General features: G+C 35.6%; 4 protein-coding genes across 4 annotated transcripts; 2 read left to right on the top strand and 2 right to left on the bottom strand.

The window, feature by feature from the left end:
• The first annotated feature begins 126 nt into the window (after positions 1 to 126).
• Positions 127 to 1760, top strand: LOC104899899 (uncharacterized). Its single transcript, XM_010687191.4, has 2 exons — positions 127 to 279; positions 1015 to 1760. Exons 1-2 carry the CDS (start codon positions 177 to 179, stop codon positions 1590 to 1592), a joined length of 681 nt encoding a protein of 226 aa, XP_010685493.1. The 5' UTR covers positions 127 to 176; the 3' UTR covers positions 1593 to 1760.
• A 5319-nt stretch (positions 1761 to 7079) lies between these two features.
• Positions 7080 to 8650, top strand: LOC104899900 (inactive protein RESTRICTED TEV MOVEMENT 2). The gene is made up of 2 exons (XM_010687192.4): positions 7080 to 7388; positions 7829 to 8650. The coding sequence occupies exons 1-2, from the start codon at positions 7286 to 7288 to the stop codon at positions 8461 to 8463; spliced, it is 738 nt and encodes a 245-aa protein (XP_010685494.1). The 5' UTR covers positions 7080 to 7285; the 3' UTR covers positions 8464 to 8650.
• Positions 8651 to 8959: 309 nt separating this feature from the next.
• On the bottom strand, positions 8960 to 12371 carry LOC104899901 (uncharacterized). The gene is made up of 5 exons (XM_010687193.3): positions 11473 to 12371; positions 10614 to 10700; positions 10389 to 10528; positions 10105 to 10201; positions 8960 to 9362 (listed from the first exon to the last, which is right to left on the bottom strand). The coding sequence occupies exons 1-5, from the start codon at positions 11720 to 11722 to the stop codon at positions 9145 to 9147; spliced, it is 792 nt and encodes a 263-aa protein (XP_010685495.1). The 5' UTR covers positions 11723 to 12371; the 3' UTR covers positions 8960 to 9144.
• A 119-nt stretch (positions 12372 to 12490) lies between these two features.
• LOC104899904 (5-methyltetrahydropteroyltriglutamate--homocysteine methyltransferase) lies at positions 12491 to 18007 on the bottom strand. Its single transcript, XM_010687194.4, has 12 exons — positions 17824 to 18007; positions 16503 to 16862; positions 16330 to 16417; positions 15511 to 15638; positions 15040 to 15431; positions 14794 to 14957; positions 14502 to 14582; positions 14255 to 14421; positions 14066 to 14171; positions 13730 to 13980; positions 13399 to 13600; positions 12491 to 13100 (listed from the first exon to the last, which is right to left on the bottom strand). Exons 1-12 carry the CDS (start codon positions 17967 to 17969, stop codon positions 12732 to 12734), a joined length of 2454 nt encoding a protein of 817 aa, XP_010685496.2. The 5' UTR covers positions 17970 to 18007; the 3' UTR covers positions 12491 to 12731.
• Positions 18008 to 18665: the final 658 nt, after the last annotated feature.

Below are 18665 nucleotides of genomic sequence, written 5' to 3' on the forward strand. Positions count from 1 at the left end.
GTCATAAAGATCACACATACTTGTTTTCAACTTTTCATGAAGCATAGGAATATCCACTTTGAAAGGCAATTTCATGCATATATATACACTGCTTAATCACACATAATTTTCCATCTTAAACAGATACAAACTAATACTTCATCTAATCTTGTTTAGAAGCAATAAGAGCAAGAAACATGGCCAAATCTGTTAATTCTAACCGCGTTTATGAAGATTACGATCCTCCATCTGATTTAGTTACTGAAGAAGGAAGCGACACCATCCTCGTTTATCTCCCTGGTAAATAACACACCCTCCGTCTCATAATATAGTGCATACTTCATTTTTGGTGGGTCAAACTTTAAAATCTTTGACCGAATATTCTCATTTGTACATATAAAAAAACATATTCATGTGGGATCTTGTTAGATTCGTCTCAATGTGTAGTTTCATAATATCAACTTTTTATATTTTTTTATTAATGCGGAATTGAAGACATTGAAGGTCAAAGTTACTTTTTGGAGACCGTGTAAAAAAGAAACAAGCATTATATTATGGGACGGAGGGAATAAACCCTGCACGTACATGTTCTACGTGTTCTTACATTCTTATCCGAAATAGGTTTAACCCGGTCAAACAAAGATGTAAGCTTGTATCAAACAGCTCAAAAAAAAGGAATTTTTTTATAAAAGTAGATAAAAAGTTACTCTAAATAAACTCATTTCCGATGAAGTTTTTGTTTGAAAGGATAGGATGAACGAAGTTACTTGATCACGGGAATTAACGTGATACATCCTCTAGAGAATTACATATAAATCTATGAGCATTTCCATCGATATTACGTACTAAAATGACACGTAACAATTGATTGAAAAGTCATACAAAAGTACTTCAAAATTTAGCGAGATACTCTACAACTCAAAAAGTTATACATTGGCAAGTGAATCAAACAGTCTCACACGAGACCAACTGTTTGTTCAATATGAAACTAAACTAACACAATTTTTCCAATGATAAAACGAAACAAAATTGCAGGATACAGAAAGGAGCAATTAAGAGTTCAATTAACTACATCACGCATTCTAAAGATAAGTGGAGAACGTCCAATTGGTGAGAACAAATGGAGACGTTTTAACAAGGAATTTGGTGTTCCATCCAACTGTGACACCAAAGAGATCACTGCTAAGTTTGAGGGTGGCATTCTTTACATTAGGCAACCAAAAGTGATCACCCCTCAAGCTCTGCCTTTGCCTCTGCCTCAACCCCCGCAACAAGAGCTTCCACCACCAATGCCTCAACCGCGACAAGAGGTTCCACCACCAATGCCTCAACCGCAACAAGAGGTTCCACCAACGCGGCCTCCTCAACCGCAACAACAACAGGAGGAGAAGATGGAGAAGTGTGAATATCCTAAGAAAGATGAGGGAGGAAAAGATAAATGTGAATTCATACCAAGGCCAAAACAAGTTGTTGGTAAAACAAGCCTCTTTAACGAGCTAATAAGGCCAGAAAATTTTAAGAGGCTGCTTGTTTGTGTTATACTGGTGCTCAGCTTTGGGTTCTACATGAAGTATATGTTTAGTACATTAACAGATGATGTAAAAGAGTTGTGATTTCCATGAATATACCCAATAATGTTGTGTCAAAAACAATCAAGGCCAAGGGAGTGAAGAAGATGTAAATATCATGTAGTATATTCTATGACTTGAACTGTAAATAGCATTCAATATTGCAATTTCAATTGATGGAATTTTATATTATGGGTTCATGACTCATGTTAAGGGTGCGTTCTCTTCACCTGAATAACCTAGAACTTATTTGGATTGAATTTATTGGACCTGAATTGAACTTATTGGATCTAAACTGAACTTATTAGACCTGATTTAACTTATTGGACCTAATTGAACCTTATTGGAACTTATTAGACCTGATTGAAACTTATTGACCTAATTGAAACTTGTTAGACCTTATTGGACCTGATTGAAATTTATTAGACCTTATTGGACCTGATTGAAACTTATTAGACCTTATTGGACCTAATTGGAACTTATTTGGCCTTATTAGACTTAAAATTTGACGAGTTATAACATAAATATTACCCCGACCATAAATACTACCCCTCAATATTTATTATGAAATAATAATTATTAAAATTTGCCCTTTAAAAATTATTATTATTAATTATCTCTTATGATAAACAATTTAACAAAAAATAATACTACCTCCGTTTCTTTTTAATTGTTACGGTTTTCTTTTTAGACCGTTTCTTTTTAATTGTTACACTCTTACTTTTTCTACATAAGGTAAGTTTGCAATCATTGTTAGTCGCTATTGGTCCCCTTGTAGTCCCCAACCTTTAATCCCAACCTAACATTTAATCCCAACATTACCCTCACCTACCCCATTTAATAAAACGAGCCCTAATTAAAACCCCCTAATCCCCCTAATCTTCCCTCCATCTTCCAACTTCTTTTTCAGATCTCTATCTCTCTCCTCCAAGTTCTTGAACATTCTGGGTCTCTCACTCTCTCTCTCCTCTAGACTTGTTAAAACCGTAAAAGATCTGGGTAAAAAATCATCTTTCATTTTCGTTATTATCAATACGCAACATAAATTCGGTTGTTAAAATCATTTTCAGATCTCTCTCTCTCCTCCAAGTTCTTCAACATTCTGGGTTTTGCTCTCTCTCTCTCTCTCCTCTAGATCTGTTCAAACCCTAAATAATGTGGGTTTCACTCTCTCTCCTCTAGATCTGGGTTAAAATCATCTTTTTTTGTAATTTATGCTAAACAACATTCGCATTTTTTTTACCAGTTGTATTCGGATCTCTCTCTCTCCTCCAAGTTCTTGAACATTCTGGGTTTCTTTTTAGGGTTCTTGGGTATTTGTTGAACTCAGTTGTTTTTCATGGAGAGTTCTTCAAGATCTAAGCGTCGGAGTAGTGGCAAATCTTCATCCCTTCTTTCCATCTCTGTTCCTGTTACTGAATCGCCATTTTCTGCTGAAAACTTGACAAAAAATAACAATTTCCATTCCATGTGCAACTTCATTCTGCATTCCATGTGCAACTTCTAATACTCCTGTTCTGTTGCTGCCTGTACTTGTTCTGTTGCTTGTACTTCTGTTGCTGCCTGTACTTGTGGTGCTGCCTGCTCATGTAACCAATTTCTTGCTTGATCCAAAACTGTTTGGGTTACTTCAACTTGTAAGGGAAGTTGGCCAAGACTTTCCAACATTTGCTTGTTGACATGTGGATATGTGTAGTTGTTATTCCCCCTTACTTTCTAAATTTCAATCATATGGTACTGAAATGTATGCCACACATTAGCTAAAGTCTTTGGTTGCATTTATTTAAATGACTTGTTAACTGCTTGCAATAGCTTTAGTATTGTGTTTGGTCTTTCCTTATGTTGGAGTGTTTGTAATGCTCTAAAGAAACCAAGATCCAACATGTTTAGCTCAGGACTATTTGGTGGCTGCTGCACCAAATGAAAAACAAACCCGTTTTGTCTACTAGCTAGTATCCGTAGTGGGTTTGATGCAGTTACATGTGGCTTTGCGTTGTCCTGTTGTATGTATATCACCTTGCTCCTGTGTGGTGGACATTATTGCTGGTAAGATGTGATTAATTAACACATCTCTCCATCTGTCTTGGTGACATTGGTGATTGCTTTTGTCTCTAATCTGCCGACTGGCCTATTATTAGATGACCTCTGTGCTGCCACTTCCTCCACAAATGGGAAGATACCAATTTTCCCATCAAAAGCGCATTGACCCAACATGTTGTATGATGGTCTAGCTACTGCAGTTTCAAACATCACCTTAATTATATGCCTTTTTGATTGGCATGTTCTGCGTGGATTAACTTCATTTGGATGCAAATACAGCCTTTGTGTTTTTTGATGCATGTAAAACCACTTCTCATCGATGTGGATGAAGTTGAAGAAATCATTGAACATTGGTTGCCCTCCCTCTACTTGTGGTTGTTGTACCATACATAGAATCCAAATGACCCTTGAAATCTGATTTTTTGGTGATAATTTTGGACGCATTGGATTACTGTTTGCTTGTATGCTGCCTTTTTTAACTAGTCTGCACACTGTACTTGCACAGACACCCAGTTTGTTTGCAAGATCTTTTAAATTGGTTATGTCCCTAAGTGGAATTGAAGTTAACATTTGTTCTGTCAGTGTAAACCGTTTCCTGCCCACTACGCCTGCCATTTCTTCTTAACATTGATTTGTGTTCTTCACCAATTTGGTTCTTCATTGTGTTCCAGATTGTACTTGCAGTTTTGCGGACACGTTGAATTTCTCAGTAGCTTTAGAGATTGCACCATATGGTAGCTCAGTCCCGTTGGCTTGTGCTAATAAAAGCTCAGCCATTTGTTGCCTCTGTTCATCGCTCAACCAAGGCCGAGGATGATGCGAATCAAGTACAATGACATCTTAATTTGTGATATCTACCATTTAATGCACCTGAGGCCAAAAAAAAAACCCACCCCACCCCCCTTTGTGAAAAATTTAATGCGTTAAGTGATAAACAGAGGCAATAAATGGAGAAGAAGGAAGAGAGAAGATAAGTTGTTGGGTGGAATTATGGCTGTTAAATGGATCCTTTAAGTGGGGAAGTTGAAGTGTAAAAAAGTTTGAATTTTTTTCCCTCCAAATTCTGAAATTGTAAAGGTAGTTTTTGTTTAGATATTGGAGGGAACTTGAAATTTCCCTCAAAAATTAGACATGTAACCCGCCAACATTAATGTAAAAGAGTTGATTACTTTTTCCCCAAAACTATCCCATGTGCTGATTATTTCTCTCTCCTCCATAATTTTTTATTATTCTTTTGTACTTGTCTCTTTCTACTTTTCAGAATTTTTAGCCCCTCTCTCCTACTTTTCACCTTTTGCCTTGGTTCTAATGAAAAGCAAAGTGGAACAATTAAAAAGAAACGCAGGTAGTATACTATTTATATACTTGCCTATAGACAATTTTCACCACTAATATATCTAATAGTCTTATTAATAGTAATATAAATAATAAAATAATAGACAATAATACAAGTAAAATACTATATATTGTGGTACTTTAATTAAAAATTTTAATAATAATATAATCAGCTGATAGTAATATAAATAATAAAATAATAGACAATAATACAAATATTTAATAAAATAATAGAAAATAATACAAATATTTAATAAAATAATAGACAATAATACAAGTATAATACGATATAATTATTATGGTACTTTAATTAAAATTTCAATAATAACATACTACCTCCGTTTTCTAAAGATCCTTCTTGTTACTATTACTACATATACCAATGAGAATTAAGTTGTGTAGGGTGTGGAGTGGGTAAAGTAGGAGAGAGAAAGGAATTAAGATAAATAAACAAATAAAAAGGGGTTAAAGTAGGAGAGAGAAAAATAGTAAAATTGAATTAATAATGTAATGGTGGACCATATGATAAGGATATGAGAGGGTAAAAATGGAAAAAAAATTCCAAATAAGGAATAAAGTAAAAGAGGGAAGATCTTTTGGAAACGCACTTAAACGGAAAGAGGGAAGATCTTTAGGAAACGGAAGGAGTAATCAGCTAATAGTAATATGAATAATAAAATAATAGACAATAATACAAATGTTTATTGATCATTGACTATGAGCATGTTCGAAAACTTCTTAATACTTAATAATATTTATGTAAATTATTAAGTGTCCCACATCGATTCCAAAGACAAGCAACATCCTTATTTTGCCCATACTTATTGTTTTCCATGTGCCCATGTCTAGCTTTTCTTGATGAAGGCTATTTATATTTGACAACATTTGACAATTTATAGCCTACACAAATTTTATAACTTCTAACAAATAACTTAAACACTATCTACTTATCATGCAATATAAAACTATTACGATCCACTAAGGTAGTTGGAAAGTTTGTTTTAGAATGGGTGGTGGGGTTATTTTACAAACTGAAGTAGTTTACAAATCCTCCAGGCCAAGGCTCGTAGCCGGATGATTTTGCTTTTTAACTTCCATATGTCCTACATCGAAAGAATAACAAGTGTATTGAAAATTCAGCATTATAAATGTGGGTGTATCTACAAATGTTTAGATGGTTTTAGATGATGGGTCTAGCTTAGTTGCTGGGACTGACTCTTTAGCATCTAAATCTTTATGAATAAAGTATTTGAGTTGACAAGATGAAGTTGGGCCGTAAAATTTTAAAGCCTGATTTTCTAAGTTCAACCAAGTCAGTGTCGAGCCGAGCCTTGAACGAGCTCGAGCCGAACACATGCAAAGAAACCAAAAAATTGCAATAAAGAGCCAAAATTTCTACTACTACTTATACGGCTATTTATCCCAATTATTGCAAATATCCAAACAAATTGCTCCTTTTTAAGAATTAATAAGACACGAGCCCGAGCCGAGCTCCGTTTTTGAGGCTCGACGAGCCTCGAGCTCGAGCTCGAGCCAAGCCTTGTTTTCGAAACTCGAGCTCAAGTCGAGCCTAACACTATTCGGGCTCGGCTCGGCTCGGCTCATTTCCACCCCTAGTTGGAACCTCTTTTGTGAAATTTTCCTTTTTCGTTTTACCCAATTGCTTTTGGGAAGAAACCAAGTAGTAAGTGTTGATGGTGAACCATAAGAGTCACATTTGTTGTGAGAGGAAAAGTGAATCAAAAGAACAAAAAATACAACTCCAAAGAAAAGTAGAAAGAAAAAAAAAAGCACTTGTAGTAATATTGTGTTTATATTTATTACTGCATTAAAATGAATAATTATTTTTAAATAGAGGAAGTAAATGCTAAATTATGTTTTAAATATTTGTTCAAACAAATTCATTAAGATCTCGAGTCGAGTTTGACATGCTTTAGAGACAAGCTTGATTCATTGCCACACACCAAAGTCTTTCTGTTTAGCACACTTATTCTGTTTACACAGATTTATTCTAGCATACAACAATCCCTATTCCCTGGTGAAATGTAAACATAATAATATGTGCTTTTTTTATGAGATTAACTAACAAAAAAAGATTCTTCCAGCAAATTATGTAAAAGAAAAGAAAGAAAGCATGACAGAAACAAGGAATTTCCTTTCCCTCAAAACATAGATCACCTTCTTGTCTTCATGAAACATGGAATAATCCAAATTGAAAGCAAATAAACATAGAAGAATCTCTTCAATACACACAATGACACAAATCTATATATATCTTAAGTTCTATCAGATGATATGCAATCACAATCACCACATTATTCTTGTAATTACCATAGCAACATCATTATCAACATATACAAGTTATGATGATGGCCAACACTTCTGAACGCAACTATGAAGATTTTGCTCCTATTTCTGACTTTATATCAGAAAAAGAATGTGACACCTTGCTTCTTTATCTCCCAGGTATCTTTTTTTTCTTTGTTTTTTCTTACAACCTCCTTGAAAGTAAATTCGGATTTTAAATAAATGGGTCGGGTTAGTGTTTAGTTTCATGATGGTTTTAGGATTGCGATGATAAAAAAGTAAGTAAAATCGGACACAAGATTGCACACTAAGCTATATAGGTGGGTTGCGCGTCAAACCAATTAAGTTGGTGCCATGATGGGTTAGAAGAACATTTCTGGTGGTTAAAAGCTTGACTCAAGACTAACCCACTAGGTGGACCGCCAGCTTGTGCCTGGGCCTAACCCATGTGACCTGAACCAAGTGAACTTAGTCAATCTAGTCTAATGATCACATTGGGTGAAATGTGGGTAGTTCTGATTCATGTTGTGTCGAGTTCTTACAGACCTTTATGCATGCCTAATGTTAAAAACGCTCATCCGATAAAACTACATAAGCAGGTTTCAGGAAGGAGCAACTGAAGGTTCAATTAACCACATCACGTATCCTAAGGATAAGTGGAGAACGCCCGATTGGGGACAAAAAATGGAAGCGTTTTCTCAAGGAATTCCCGGTACCATCAAACATTGATATGAAAGATATGACTGCCAAGTATGAGGGAGGTATACTCTACATCAGGCAACCAAAGTTAATCACTCCGGCAGCAACTGAACAACATGACCATGTACAAACAGCTGCAGAAGCACCCGCACCAGCAGTAGAGCCTGTTGATCAAGCGAAAAATACTGCAGAACCTCCTGCGCCACAGCTTGAACAAGAAGCTCCTTCGGAGGAAAAGGTGGAGAAGAAAGAAGAGAGGGAGGAGGATGCAGTGCATAGAGTACAGAAAGATGAGATTTCTGAGGAGAAGAACAAGGATAGAAAAGAAAAACACGTGTTAGATGAGACACGTAAACAGGTACTAGGAGGTGGAAGTGAGCTTTTTAAGGAGCTAAGGAAGCCAGAAAATCTGAAGAGAGTTGCTGTTTATGTTACTTTGCTGCTGATTCTTGGCTACCACATCACCAAGATGTTCAGATCCTTCACCAAGGTTGATGAGCAAAGTATTATGGAATATGATCATCAAGAATTTTAATCTTGTAAAGCTCATAAAGAGAGATGCAGCAGGAATGAAATAATTGTAAATGAGCATAAGAAGTTAAATAGTTCTGAAAAAACCATTTCCTGACATGTATATCAGGCTTGCTTTTAAATGTTATCACAAATATTTGTTACCCAACTATGCAGTTTCAACTTTCAAGCAATAAAGAGAATATCTGCTATGTTTTTCTTGGTCTTGAAAGCTTATCTTCCTAGGTAAATACTTAACCAAAACTCTTGTCTGCGACCTCAAACAAGAGAACGTATATACGGTGCACTCAGGAGACCCAGGGGACAGGATGGTGAACCGTGAACCTGGTCCAGCACGTGCATTGGTGCACAAACACTGAAACACTCGCGCATATAATTCATGCACTAGACCATGAGAACCTACTTGGATACTCTTTTGTGCACCAAATAATGTGCCCAAACCTGGCACTTTTTTGACCCAAAAACAGAATTGGTAAAGATTCGTAGATAATAAAAGCAAGTAGTTTGAAACAGTAGAAAGCTAGATCAGATAGAAACTTAACCCAGGTATATGGTTCACACAATTTGGTCCTTCATCTTAAGTTACAAACAAGTTTTGTCTCTTTTTTTGAATCAGCTGTTTATTGAGTTAAGGCTTTGTAACTGATTTTCAGACACAAATAAGTTGATTAATCAAGTTAACACATTATTTGCTTTTCTCATTTGGGAAATCCAGGCTGACAACAACCCACTTGCTCTCACTAAGTTGCAGCACAGTTGATCCCTTGGGAAGATTACTTACGTCTGGTATATAGGTATAAACTCTGACCCGGTTGCAAATTAAGAAACTTCTTGCTTCAGGATCTTTCTGCTTCTTCGAATCCACCAATTTCTCAGCTGAAGTATTCACTAGTTTTCCTTCACCTGACAATTTAAAATTTTCTTAATTTCACCTAATGATTAGTACTTTTAATTCGTTTAGGTACAATGCCCTTCCATTAAACAAGTTAAAAAGCATATCAATAACTTAAAATCATGATCAATACCACTGGCAATTTCTAGTTTTTGGTTTTGAAATTTATAAAGGCATATGATACAATAATCATGATTATTTTGAAAAATTTGACAACAAAAATGATAACAAATAGGCCATAATAAACTATACTTTGTGTACATTCGTATTCTACTAGCTTCACGTATTGCAACATTAATTTTTCATGATCTCCAACATGCATTATCTTTAATTACACATACATGAACTATGTACTCTAGTAGATAATGTGCCAAATTATGTAAAACTCGACCAATATAGAGGTAGTATATACAATAAGCTTAGTCACTCAAATCATACAAAAATCAACTTTGTAAATGGATAAATTTTATATGACAACTTTGGATAATTAAACCTATCATATACAAGTTTTTGTGTTAACCAAGTCACATTAGATGGTTAGTTTTTACTAATACATAGGCTCACATGAGAAGAAGCATTGAAACATGGACAAAATTCATATAAACATAGTATATATACTACTAAACAGACAATGGAAAAACAACACACTTTCTCCTGGATGATTAAACAAAAAAAATTGCTCAGATGAAAAAATAAACAATTTTGCTTTCCTAGTTCATAAGAAAACTAATGAATAGTTCAAAGGGACTTTACCTTTGAGAGAAGAATCATCCACTCCAGTAGGATCAGTCCATCCAATCTTTTTCGATTTGGAAGCCCCTCCTCCTTGAGCTAACTTGGGTCCAAAATCCTATCAAAGGTGCCAAATCAACGTGACAATCAATTTCGGACAGATACAATATACAGTTATATGTTTACTACCTCAACCAGCTTTTTAATTTGTATATTACTCGTTTAAATTCAACTATCAACATGACTATTAATTTCGGACTTGTATAATATACGAGTTACTATATGATTGATTGTTCTACTGTAACCTGTGGATATTCTTCAAGTGACAATGAAGTCAGATTGAGTTTAGCATCTTCAATCTCTATTTCCTCTGAATTAGCAATAGAATTCGAGTTCTTATGCTCCTCTTGCTTCTCCTTCAGCTTTGGAAGTTTCTTGGTCACAGCTTATTAAGTAACACAAATAGTCAGATAACATGAAGTTAATTCAGACTTCAGAAGTACACCAAAGACAGAACAGAAGTTTCTCACCTTCTCTGATTTCAACAGGAATTATAGTCTTACTCTTACTGGTTTCCTTCATCTTTAATCCATCTTTGGGTGTATCACATTCACAGCCTAATGCAAAAATAATTTGAATTTGTAAGATCATAAAATGCATTTAGAGTAGGCTGAGTTGCATGGAAACAGAAACACAGATACGCAAAAAGTAAAATAACAGAACAATAACTGTTATTAGAAATATGATATTGTTTAGTTCATTATTAACAAATATAAGCCATTTTATGATATAACCTTCAAATTTCACCCATTACTGTTACCCAAAGTTTTAAAATCTAATTAACTTGCAATAAGAAGCTTACAATCCCCTTAACTTAAACAGAAGATTTCAGAAAGATGCATAATTTTGTTAAACATATTCATCTAGTTTTATGAGAATTTACAACTTCATGGTTGATACACAAAAGAATACAAAGTGAGAGTTAAACTTTCTAATCAGGATTAACGAGGTTTCACTTCAAGACTACTATAAAAATGGATGCGAATGTCAGAGTTCAATCAGAAAATGACTTACAATACGAGCTTATATGAGATAAAATACACACCACACTAAAGAAATTTACTATTTTTCAGAAGAAGTGGTCTGTTTTTTTTTTTTGAAGTTACTACTATTTCAAAGAAAATATTTCCTCCTTAGTTTCCTTGTGTTTTTCGAGTTTGCAAGTTTCAGAAATGGGAAATGTAAACGTGACTTTCGTAGTTTCATTCATCAAATAATTAGAATTCAAACACGTACAAAACTACAAAGTTAAACTCAGAAACAACAGTAAATTTCTTTTTAACTGATAGGACAGAAATAAGAGTAAAGTTGAGCAAGTTTGATTAATACCTGGAGATGAGCTAGTATTTACCAAGCGAGCAGAAGACAAAGAGATGAAATGCATCAAGGCAACCTCAGCAGCTTTATTTTGAGCTTCTTTCATGGATTTGCAGGAAGTAGGCGAATTAAAGGCGGCATCATTGATGAACACTGAAGCTGTGAACCTTGGACTATGATCAGGACCATACTTGATAGCTGTATACTTTGGATGTGACCATGATTTCACATCACACATCTCTTGTAACTTTGTTTTATACATGTTTTTTTTTTTCTTTCAACTATATATCTGTGTCTTTCAGTGTGATTTTAGGGACTGAAAAGAGCAGAAATGGGTTGAGAGACTCTAAAACACTTTATATTATTTGGTTTTGAAGGTGAAAGCAGAAGAAAATGCTTCTTGTGTGTTTGTACTAGTACTAATTGCCAGCTATAATATGCTTGATAAAATTGCTACACATATCCATGATTGTCAGATTTTTTTTTTCTTACATTTTCTTAAACTTATTGAGATAGTTTCCACACAAGTCACAACAAACTGATTAATTGCTTCCATAGTTCTATATAGTTATAATTCGAGAAGCAACTTAGAGCAGTTGCCTAATTTGTTTCCAACCAGGACGCCAAGGTTTGATTCTCCTTACACCCCCAAGGGCAAGTACTTAATCTTTTTTTTTTATGTTTTGAGGGGAATCCACCACGGGATTATTTTGATATATCAGAACGAGCACAATCAACTACGGCTTATATTTCCTAGAGATCGGCTTGACCAAGGCCATGTTTGGGCAGCCTTTTCCCATAACCACGATAGGCCCAAATAAAACTAATATAGTCTTTTACCCTGCTTGGCATGATAAAGCCCAGCACAATTTTACTTAGCCCAACCTTGGTCATATCAACTCAACTCTACTATTTAATGATATCTTAATGACAATAAATTGATATTCTCAATTTTTATAGTTAATGAGATTATCCATACCTTAAAGGTAGTATTAGTTACAACAAAAGACAAAATTTAACACACAAGGGATTAGAACAAGGAGCATTTATTTACAACTGAAATAGTAATATTTTCATTCCATATATTTGAAGAGCTCACATTGTGCCCTCAAGTGAAAAAACATGAAAGAAATGACAGATGAAAAGAAAACAAGAATAGGATTACATAAACAGCCTGCATTTGAAAGACAAACTTATATTAAAGTTGTTACTATATAAACACTTTTCTTCCGCTCTCATTTTATTTTCTCAAATTTTGTGACGATGTTGACTCATTTAGAGCTCGCAAGCTGGGTGCGAACAGCCTTAGCGGCAGCAACCATGTTGGTAAGGGCCGGCCTGACTTCACCATACTTCCGTGTCTTCAGACCACAGTCAGGGTTAACCCAAAGGACATGGGATTCAAGGACTGCAAGCATCTTAGTGACGCGGTCCACAATTTCATCTGTGGACGGGATTCTGGGGGAGTGGATATCATAGACACCTGGGCCAATACCCGCACCATACTTGACACCCTCACGAAAGACTGAAAGGAGTTTCTCATCTGATCTTGAGTTCTCAATGGTAATCACATCAGCATCCATGTTAATAATCGAGTGGATGATGTCGTTGAAGTTAGAGTAACACATATGGGTGTGAATCTGCCAGACCAATTCAAATAAAAGTTGTTTTGATTATACACTCGGGAGCATGACGTGTAAATTGTAATATGCTCCCACTTAATATTCTTTATAATTATCACAAAACTATATTCTTTTAATGTGCTTTCTTTTAGTGTAATATGTATATTCTTTTATGAATGGAAATATTTGTTTTGAAAAGTATATTTCTTTACTTTGAACTGTAGTATGTGCTTAGCTTCTGGGCATCACGCACATCATATTACTTCGTGTAGGATCTAATAAGCAGATAATAGTTTCCAAAGTAAAGAGTGAGAACCTGAGATGTATCTTGAACCCCGCAGTTGGTTATCCGGAACGAGTGCACGGCCCAATCCAAGTAGAAAGGCTGCTCGGACTTCCTCAAAGGCAAACCCTCTCTCAATGCGGCTTCATCAATTTGGATGACAGTGATGCCAGCCTTCTCAAGATCCTCAACCTCATCCTTGATGGCCAAAGCAATCTGATAGCAGGTCTCAAACCTAAAAGAGGTTGAAAGGAAATGTATTTTTTAAAATACGATTAAAAGGGAACATCAGCAAGATGTTTCTAATATAAAGAAAAATGCACGACCAAAGCAGATTAGTCATATTGTCGGGAATATTGTTTACCTGGGCTGATCATTTCGGACAAACGACCAGTTCAAAATTGTAACAGGGCCAGTAAGCATTCCCTTCATGGGCCGTTTTGTCATGTTTTGAGCCATTGTGGACCAGAAGACTGTCATGGGATTGGGCCGACTCACATCACCATAGATGATAGGAGGCTTGACACAACGAGATCCATAGGATTGTACCCACCCGTTAACAGTGAAGGCAAAGCCCGACAGTTGCTCCCCAAAGTACTCAACCATGTCATTCCTCTGTAAAACAGCAAGCTACGCATCAGAAAAGGGAGTCTTGTTTGTACCCAATAACAGCAATATATAAAATTTAAAATGAGCTAACCTCTGGCTCTCCGTGGACTAAAACATCTATGTCAAGCTCTTCTTGGAGTTCAACAACCTTGCTAATCTCCTCCTTAATAGCTGTCACGTACTCTTCCTCAGAGATCCTAACACATTCAGGTAAGAACAGTTAGAACGTGAACTCTGTTACAATAAACTTCAATTTGTCGCTCCAAAGATAGTAACTTACTTGTTAGCCTTGAATTCACGGCGGACTCTTCTGAGATCCATGGTTTGAGGGAAAGAACCAATTGTGGTGGTAGGTAGGAGTGGAAGGTTTAACTTCTTCTGTTGAGCCTCCAACCTGGCACTCACAGTTGTGGCACGACGATGATCAGATCCCCTCAACGCGGCAGCCTATGAAGCAAAGTAAAAGATCAGCATGAGAAACAGGATACTCTATGACTGTAACAGAAGACAAGGATAAATGCACTTACGGCCTTCTGAACCGCCTCATTAGTCACTCTAGGGGAAGATTTTCTTGAAGCTAAAGCGGCAGCATTTGCTGAAAAAAAGGCCTGCAATGGGGATGCTTGTTGAATGAATCAGGCCTTCAAACAAGAGAGACTTAACAGAAGAAAAGTTACAATCTCACATGATCCAAATAATTTAGATTTGACATATTGGAAGGCTAAACTTTTTATTTTCTTTCAAATGTTTCCAAGAAAAAGATAATAAATTGTACCAGGGGTCACTTCCCTACAAATTAAAGTAAAATGACAGACCCACCTCATCTTTCTCACCAGACAATGCCTTAGCTAAGGCATTGACCTCGATAATTTTCTGAGCTGCGAAAGCAAGCCATGACTTGAGCTCTGAGTCCAACTTAGTCTCATTCACCAGATCAACGGCAGTGTGAAGAAGAGAGCATGAAGTAGATACGACAAGCTTGTCTGTACCACAAAGAAGATAAGCATAAGCAGGTTATAAGCTCTGCATAAGACAGCATTAAATCAGAATAGTTATGCTGCATACCTTTTCCGACGATGCCCTCAAGAGACTGCAAGCTGCTAAGAGAAGCAGCAAGGTCATTAGCCCAAATGTTCCTCCCATCCACTACTCCAGCAAAAAGATACTTTCCAGAAGGAAATCCACCCTTGACCAAATCAAGGGTCTTTGTGCCCCGAACCAGATCAAATCCAAAAGCAGTTACACCCTTCAATGAAGTAAGAGTTTTGTATGCTTCCGTGGGAATATCAGCAAAGTAGGTTTCAATGAGAACATTCAACCCTGACAAAGCGCTTTCTAGCTCCGAGTAGGCGTGTGTGAAGGCTTGCAATTGATGAGCATCGAGGTCCATGACAAGTTTAGGTTCATCAAACTGAATCCAGGATGCACCAGCAGCCTTAAGTTCAGAAATCACTTCCCTGTATTAAATGCAACAATCAGCACTAGCTTATGGAAAAACACTAAAAAACAGAAGTGTAACTCTTTGAAAATACTTACTTATAGACAGGAAGAATTTTGTCGAGTAAAGAAAGAAGAGGGAAAGATTTCTCAATTCCCTTTGCTGGCTTTGATGACAGCAGGTAAGACACTGGACCAACAATCACTGGTACAGTTTCAACTCCAAGCTGCAAGAATATAACAGACAAAACCAAATAAGTTCCATCAGTCCCACGCATTGCAGCACGCCAACTTATATAACCATCTATGGTTCATATGTCATATCCACTTTGATCAGTAATCAATAGCGCTAAAATTATGATTCCTAAATCCTGATCCCTGTGATTATATTAAGTTCAATCCAATACGTACTCTGTTCAATACAAAGTGCAAAACCAGTTTTCTGGTGGCCAAATTTCACAAACTTCAGCACTTAAGCATAAAAAAAATACTATGACGTGGGATCTTGTTAGATTTAATTTATGTGTATTTTAAAAATATAAAATTGTCACTATCTCTCAATTTTTTATAATACATAGCAAAATATACTTAGTGAGCAAATATGTGCACAAGAGACCGTATAAAGCAATTGTTACACATACTCTTTTTTAATTAGAAAAGATAATTGGCCCAAAGACAAACCCCTTTTAGACTACTAACCTTCAAGGCACACCAGCTCAAAGGCTAGGTACAAGGCTAAACAGTCTATAAGACAGTGAAATCCCCGACATATTGTTGGGATGAGAATTTGAACCCTGGCAATGCCCTAAAATTTATAAATAAAGTACTTTGAACAGATAAAGTACATATCTTGGAAAGCCATAAATCAAGTAAACGATATGGATTTAGAAACCACTTTAAGGAAACTACCAAACTTACAGCTTTAGCCTCCTTATACTCATCCACGGCCTTGTGAGACGCGTATGTGAACTTCATGTCAGGACCCAACTCAGGGACAATGTAATGGCTGCAGACAAACAAATAGATAGAACCTTCACAACAATGAAAGCATTGGTCAAAGACAAAGAGAGCATAATGCCGAGATCACTCACTAGTTGGTGTCAAACCACTTAGTCATCTCCATAGCAGGAACATCGGCATTACCACGAGCCATCGAAAAGTAAACATCATTTCCAATCTCTCCGCCATTCCATCCATATCTAGGGGGAACAGCACCAAGCATTGCGGTGGTGTCCAATACTTGATCATAGTATGAGAAGGTATTACTAGGAATATACTTAATCCCAGCATCAGACATCTGTTTCCAAATAGATGTCCTTAAACTATGGGCCACGTTTTGCAACTCCTCTGCATTGATTTTTCCATCCCAAAAGGATTCCAAGGCAAACTTCAGCTCTCTCTTAGGTCCCATACGGGGGTACCCAACAATGTGTGATGCCATCGTTCTTGTACTATAAAACACCAATCAAATAGTCAAATAAAAATTCTTTTTAATCTTAATTCTTTTTCTAGTAAGCAAAATAACCTAAACCAATATAGAAAATGGGTCAAATACAGAATTAGAAAATCTTTTCTAGGATGATTATCAGGTGATCGCATTTAATATGTCCATGGAAATCTAATGGTTTAGAATGATTCTTAACCCATATATTAAATTATAGAACCATTATCAACCATTAATCTTCCACAACTAAGAATATTTATAATTTGAAAACCTTGAAGCTCTCAAACTCATGTAAACCAAACAATCAACTTCATACATTTAGTAATAATCTCACAAGAGCATCTAATGAATCTCAATTCTCTTAACCATATCTTTGCAAATGAACCTTAAATAGAAACAAACATGATCACCTATGAATTCCAACAACTCTGGAACTCCCTAAAATCAAAACGTTTTAATAATAAAATAACAACCCACATCTTATTCAATACTAAAACAACAAGGGTCAAAGTTATTCAAACAAAAGAGGGCACACAACAAAATCAAATTCCGACACAAACCCACTAAAACTAATCAGTCTAAACTCCAACATAGCTAATTTTCAAAAGAAAAATGAAAGTGGGTTCATTCAAATCAAAACAAAATCAAATTTTCACACAAACCCACTAAAACTAACTGGTCTGAACTCCAACTTAGCTAATTTTCAAAAGAAAAATGAAAGTGGGTTCACTCAAATCAAAACAAGATCAAATTTTGACATAAACCCACTAAAGTCTAAACTCCAAATTAGTTAATTTTCAAAAGAAAAATGAAAGTGGGTTCATCCAAATCAAAACAAAATCGAATTCTGACAGAAACCCACTAAAAACTAACTGGTAAAAACTCCAAATTAGCTGATATTCAGAAGAAAAATGGAAGTGGGATCATTCAAATTATAACAAAATTGAAGAAATAAAGAGAGAGAGTACCTAGAATGAACTGTAAGACGGAAGTATGAGAAGGAAAAGCGAGGTTTGGTAGTGAAGGATGGAAAGGGGAGAGAGAGAGAACGAAGTGAAATGAAGGAAAGAGAAGAAGAGAACGGCGCGAATGGTGATAGAGAGAATTGGTTCATTTATACCCAATTTTCAGTCTTCACCTACTGCGGAATTAATACTAGTAGTACTGTACTCCATTAGTCGTTTTTGAGTGTAGATTTGGTTTAGCATGATCTTGTCTACTAAACTATTCCATTTAATTATATTTTGTAGGTGTAGTAATTAACTTGGGTAATTGGGTTGTGTTGTCTCTTGATTTTAGAATTTTGTCTGAGTCTCTGGTTATATTTGGGGATATGAGATGATTTAGCACTTATCTCTATGTTAGATGTCGGGTTTTAATTAAGAACTACGTAGTATTTTGGTTCAAGCAATTTTTCGAGTCAATTATAATTATGATATATATTATTATTCATAAATTTCATAATTGATTCTATTAGCTTTTCGTAATAGTTTATCTAGTGCGAAATTGAAAAATGGACGTTATGGCATTATAAGTTGTTTTCAAAAAGCTTCTAAGAAATTGGGGATAAAATTAACAATTTCAATAGGATTTGGGTAAGAGAATATTATTACTTAATAAATGGGTTAAAAATTCAAAAGTTTGTCTACATGTTTTTATAATTACATACAATTATAATACTTTATTATGTTTTACTTTGCAACATTAAGCATTGAAATTGTAATGCATTAATGGTTAAACTCTCACATTTCATTTCAAAGGTCATGTTGTCGATCGAATCCTAGTAACTACACATTGTTAATAATTTTGA

The sequence above is a fragment of the Beta vulgaris genome, chromosome 7 (assembly GCF_026745355.1).
Source record: "Beta vulgaris subsp. vulgaris cultivar EL10 chromosome 7, EL10.2, whole genome shotgun sequence".
NCBI lineage: Eukaryota > Viridiplantae > Streptophyta > Magnoliopsida > Caryophyllales > Amaranthaceae > Beta > Beta vulgaris.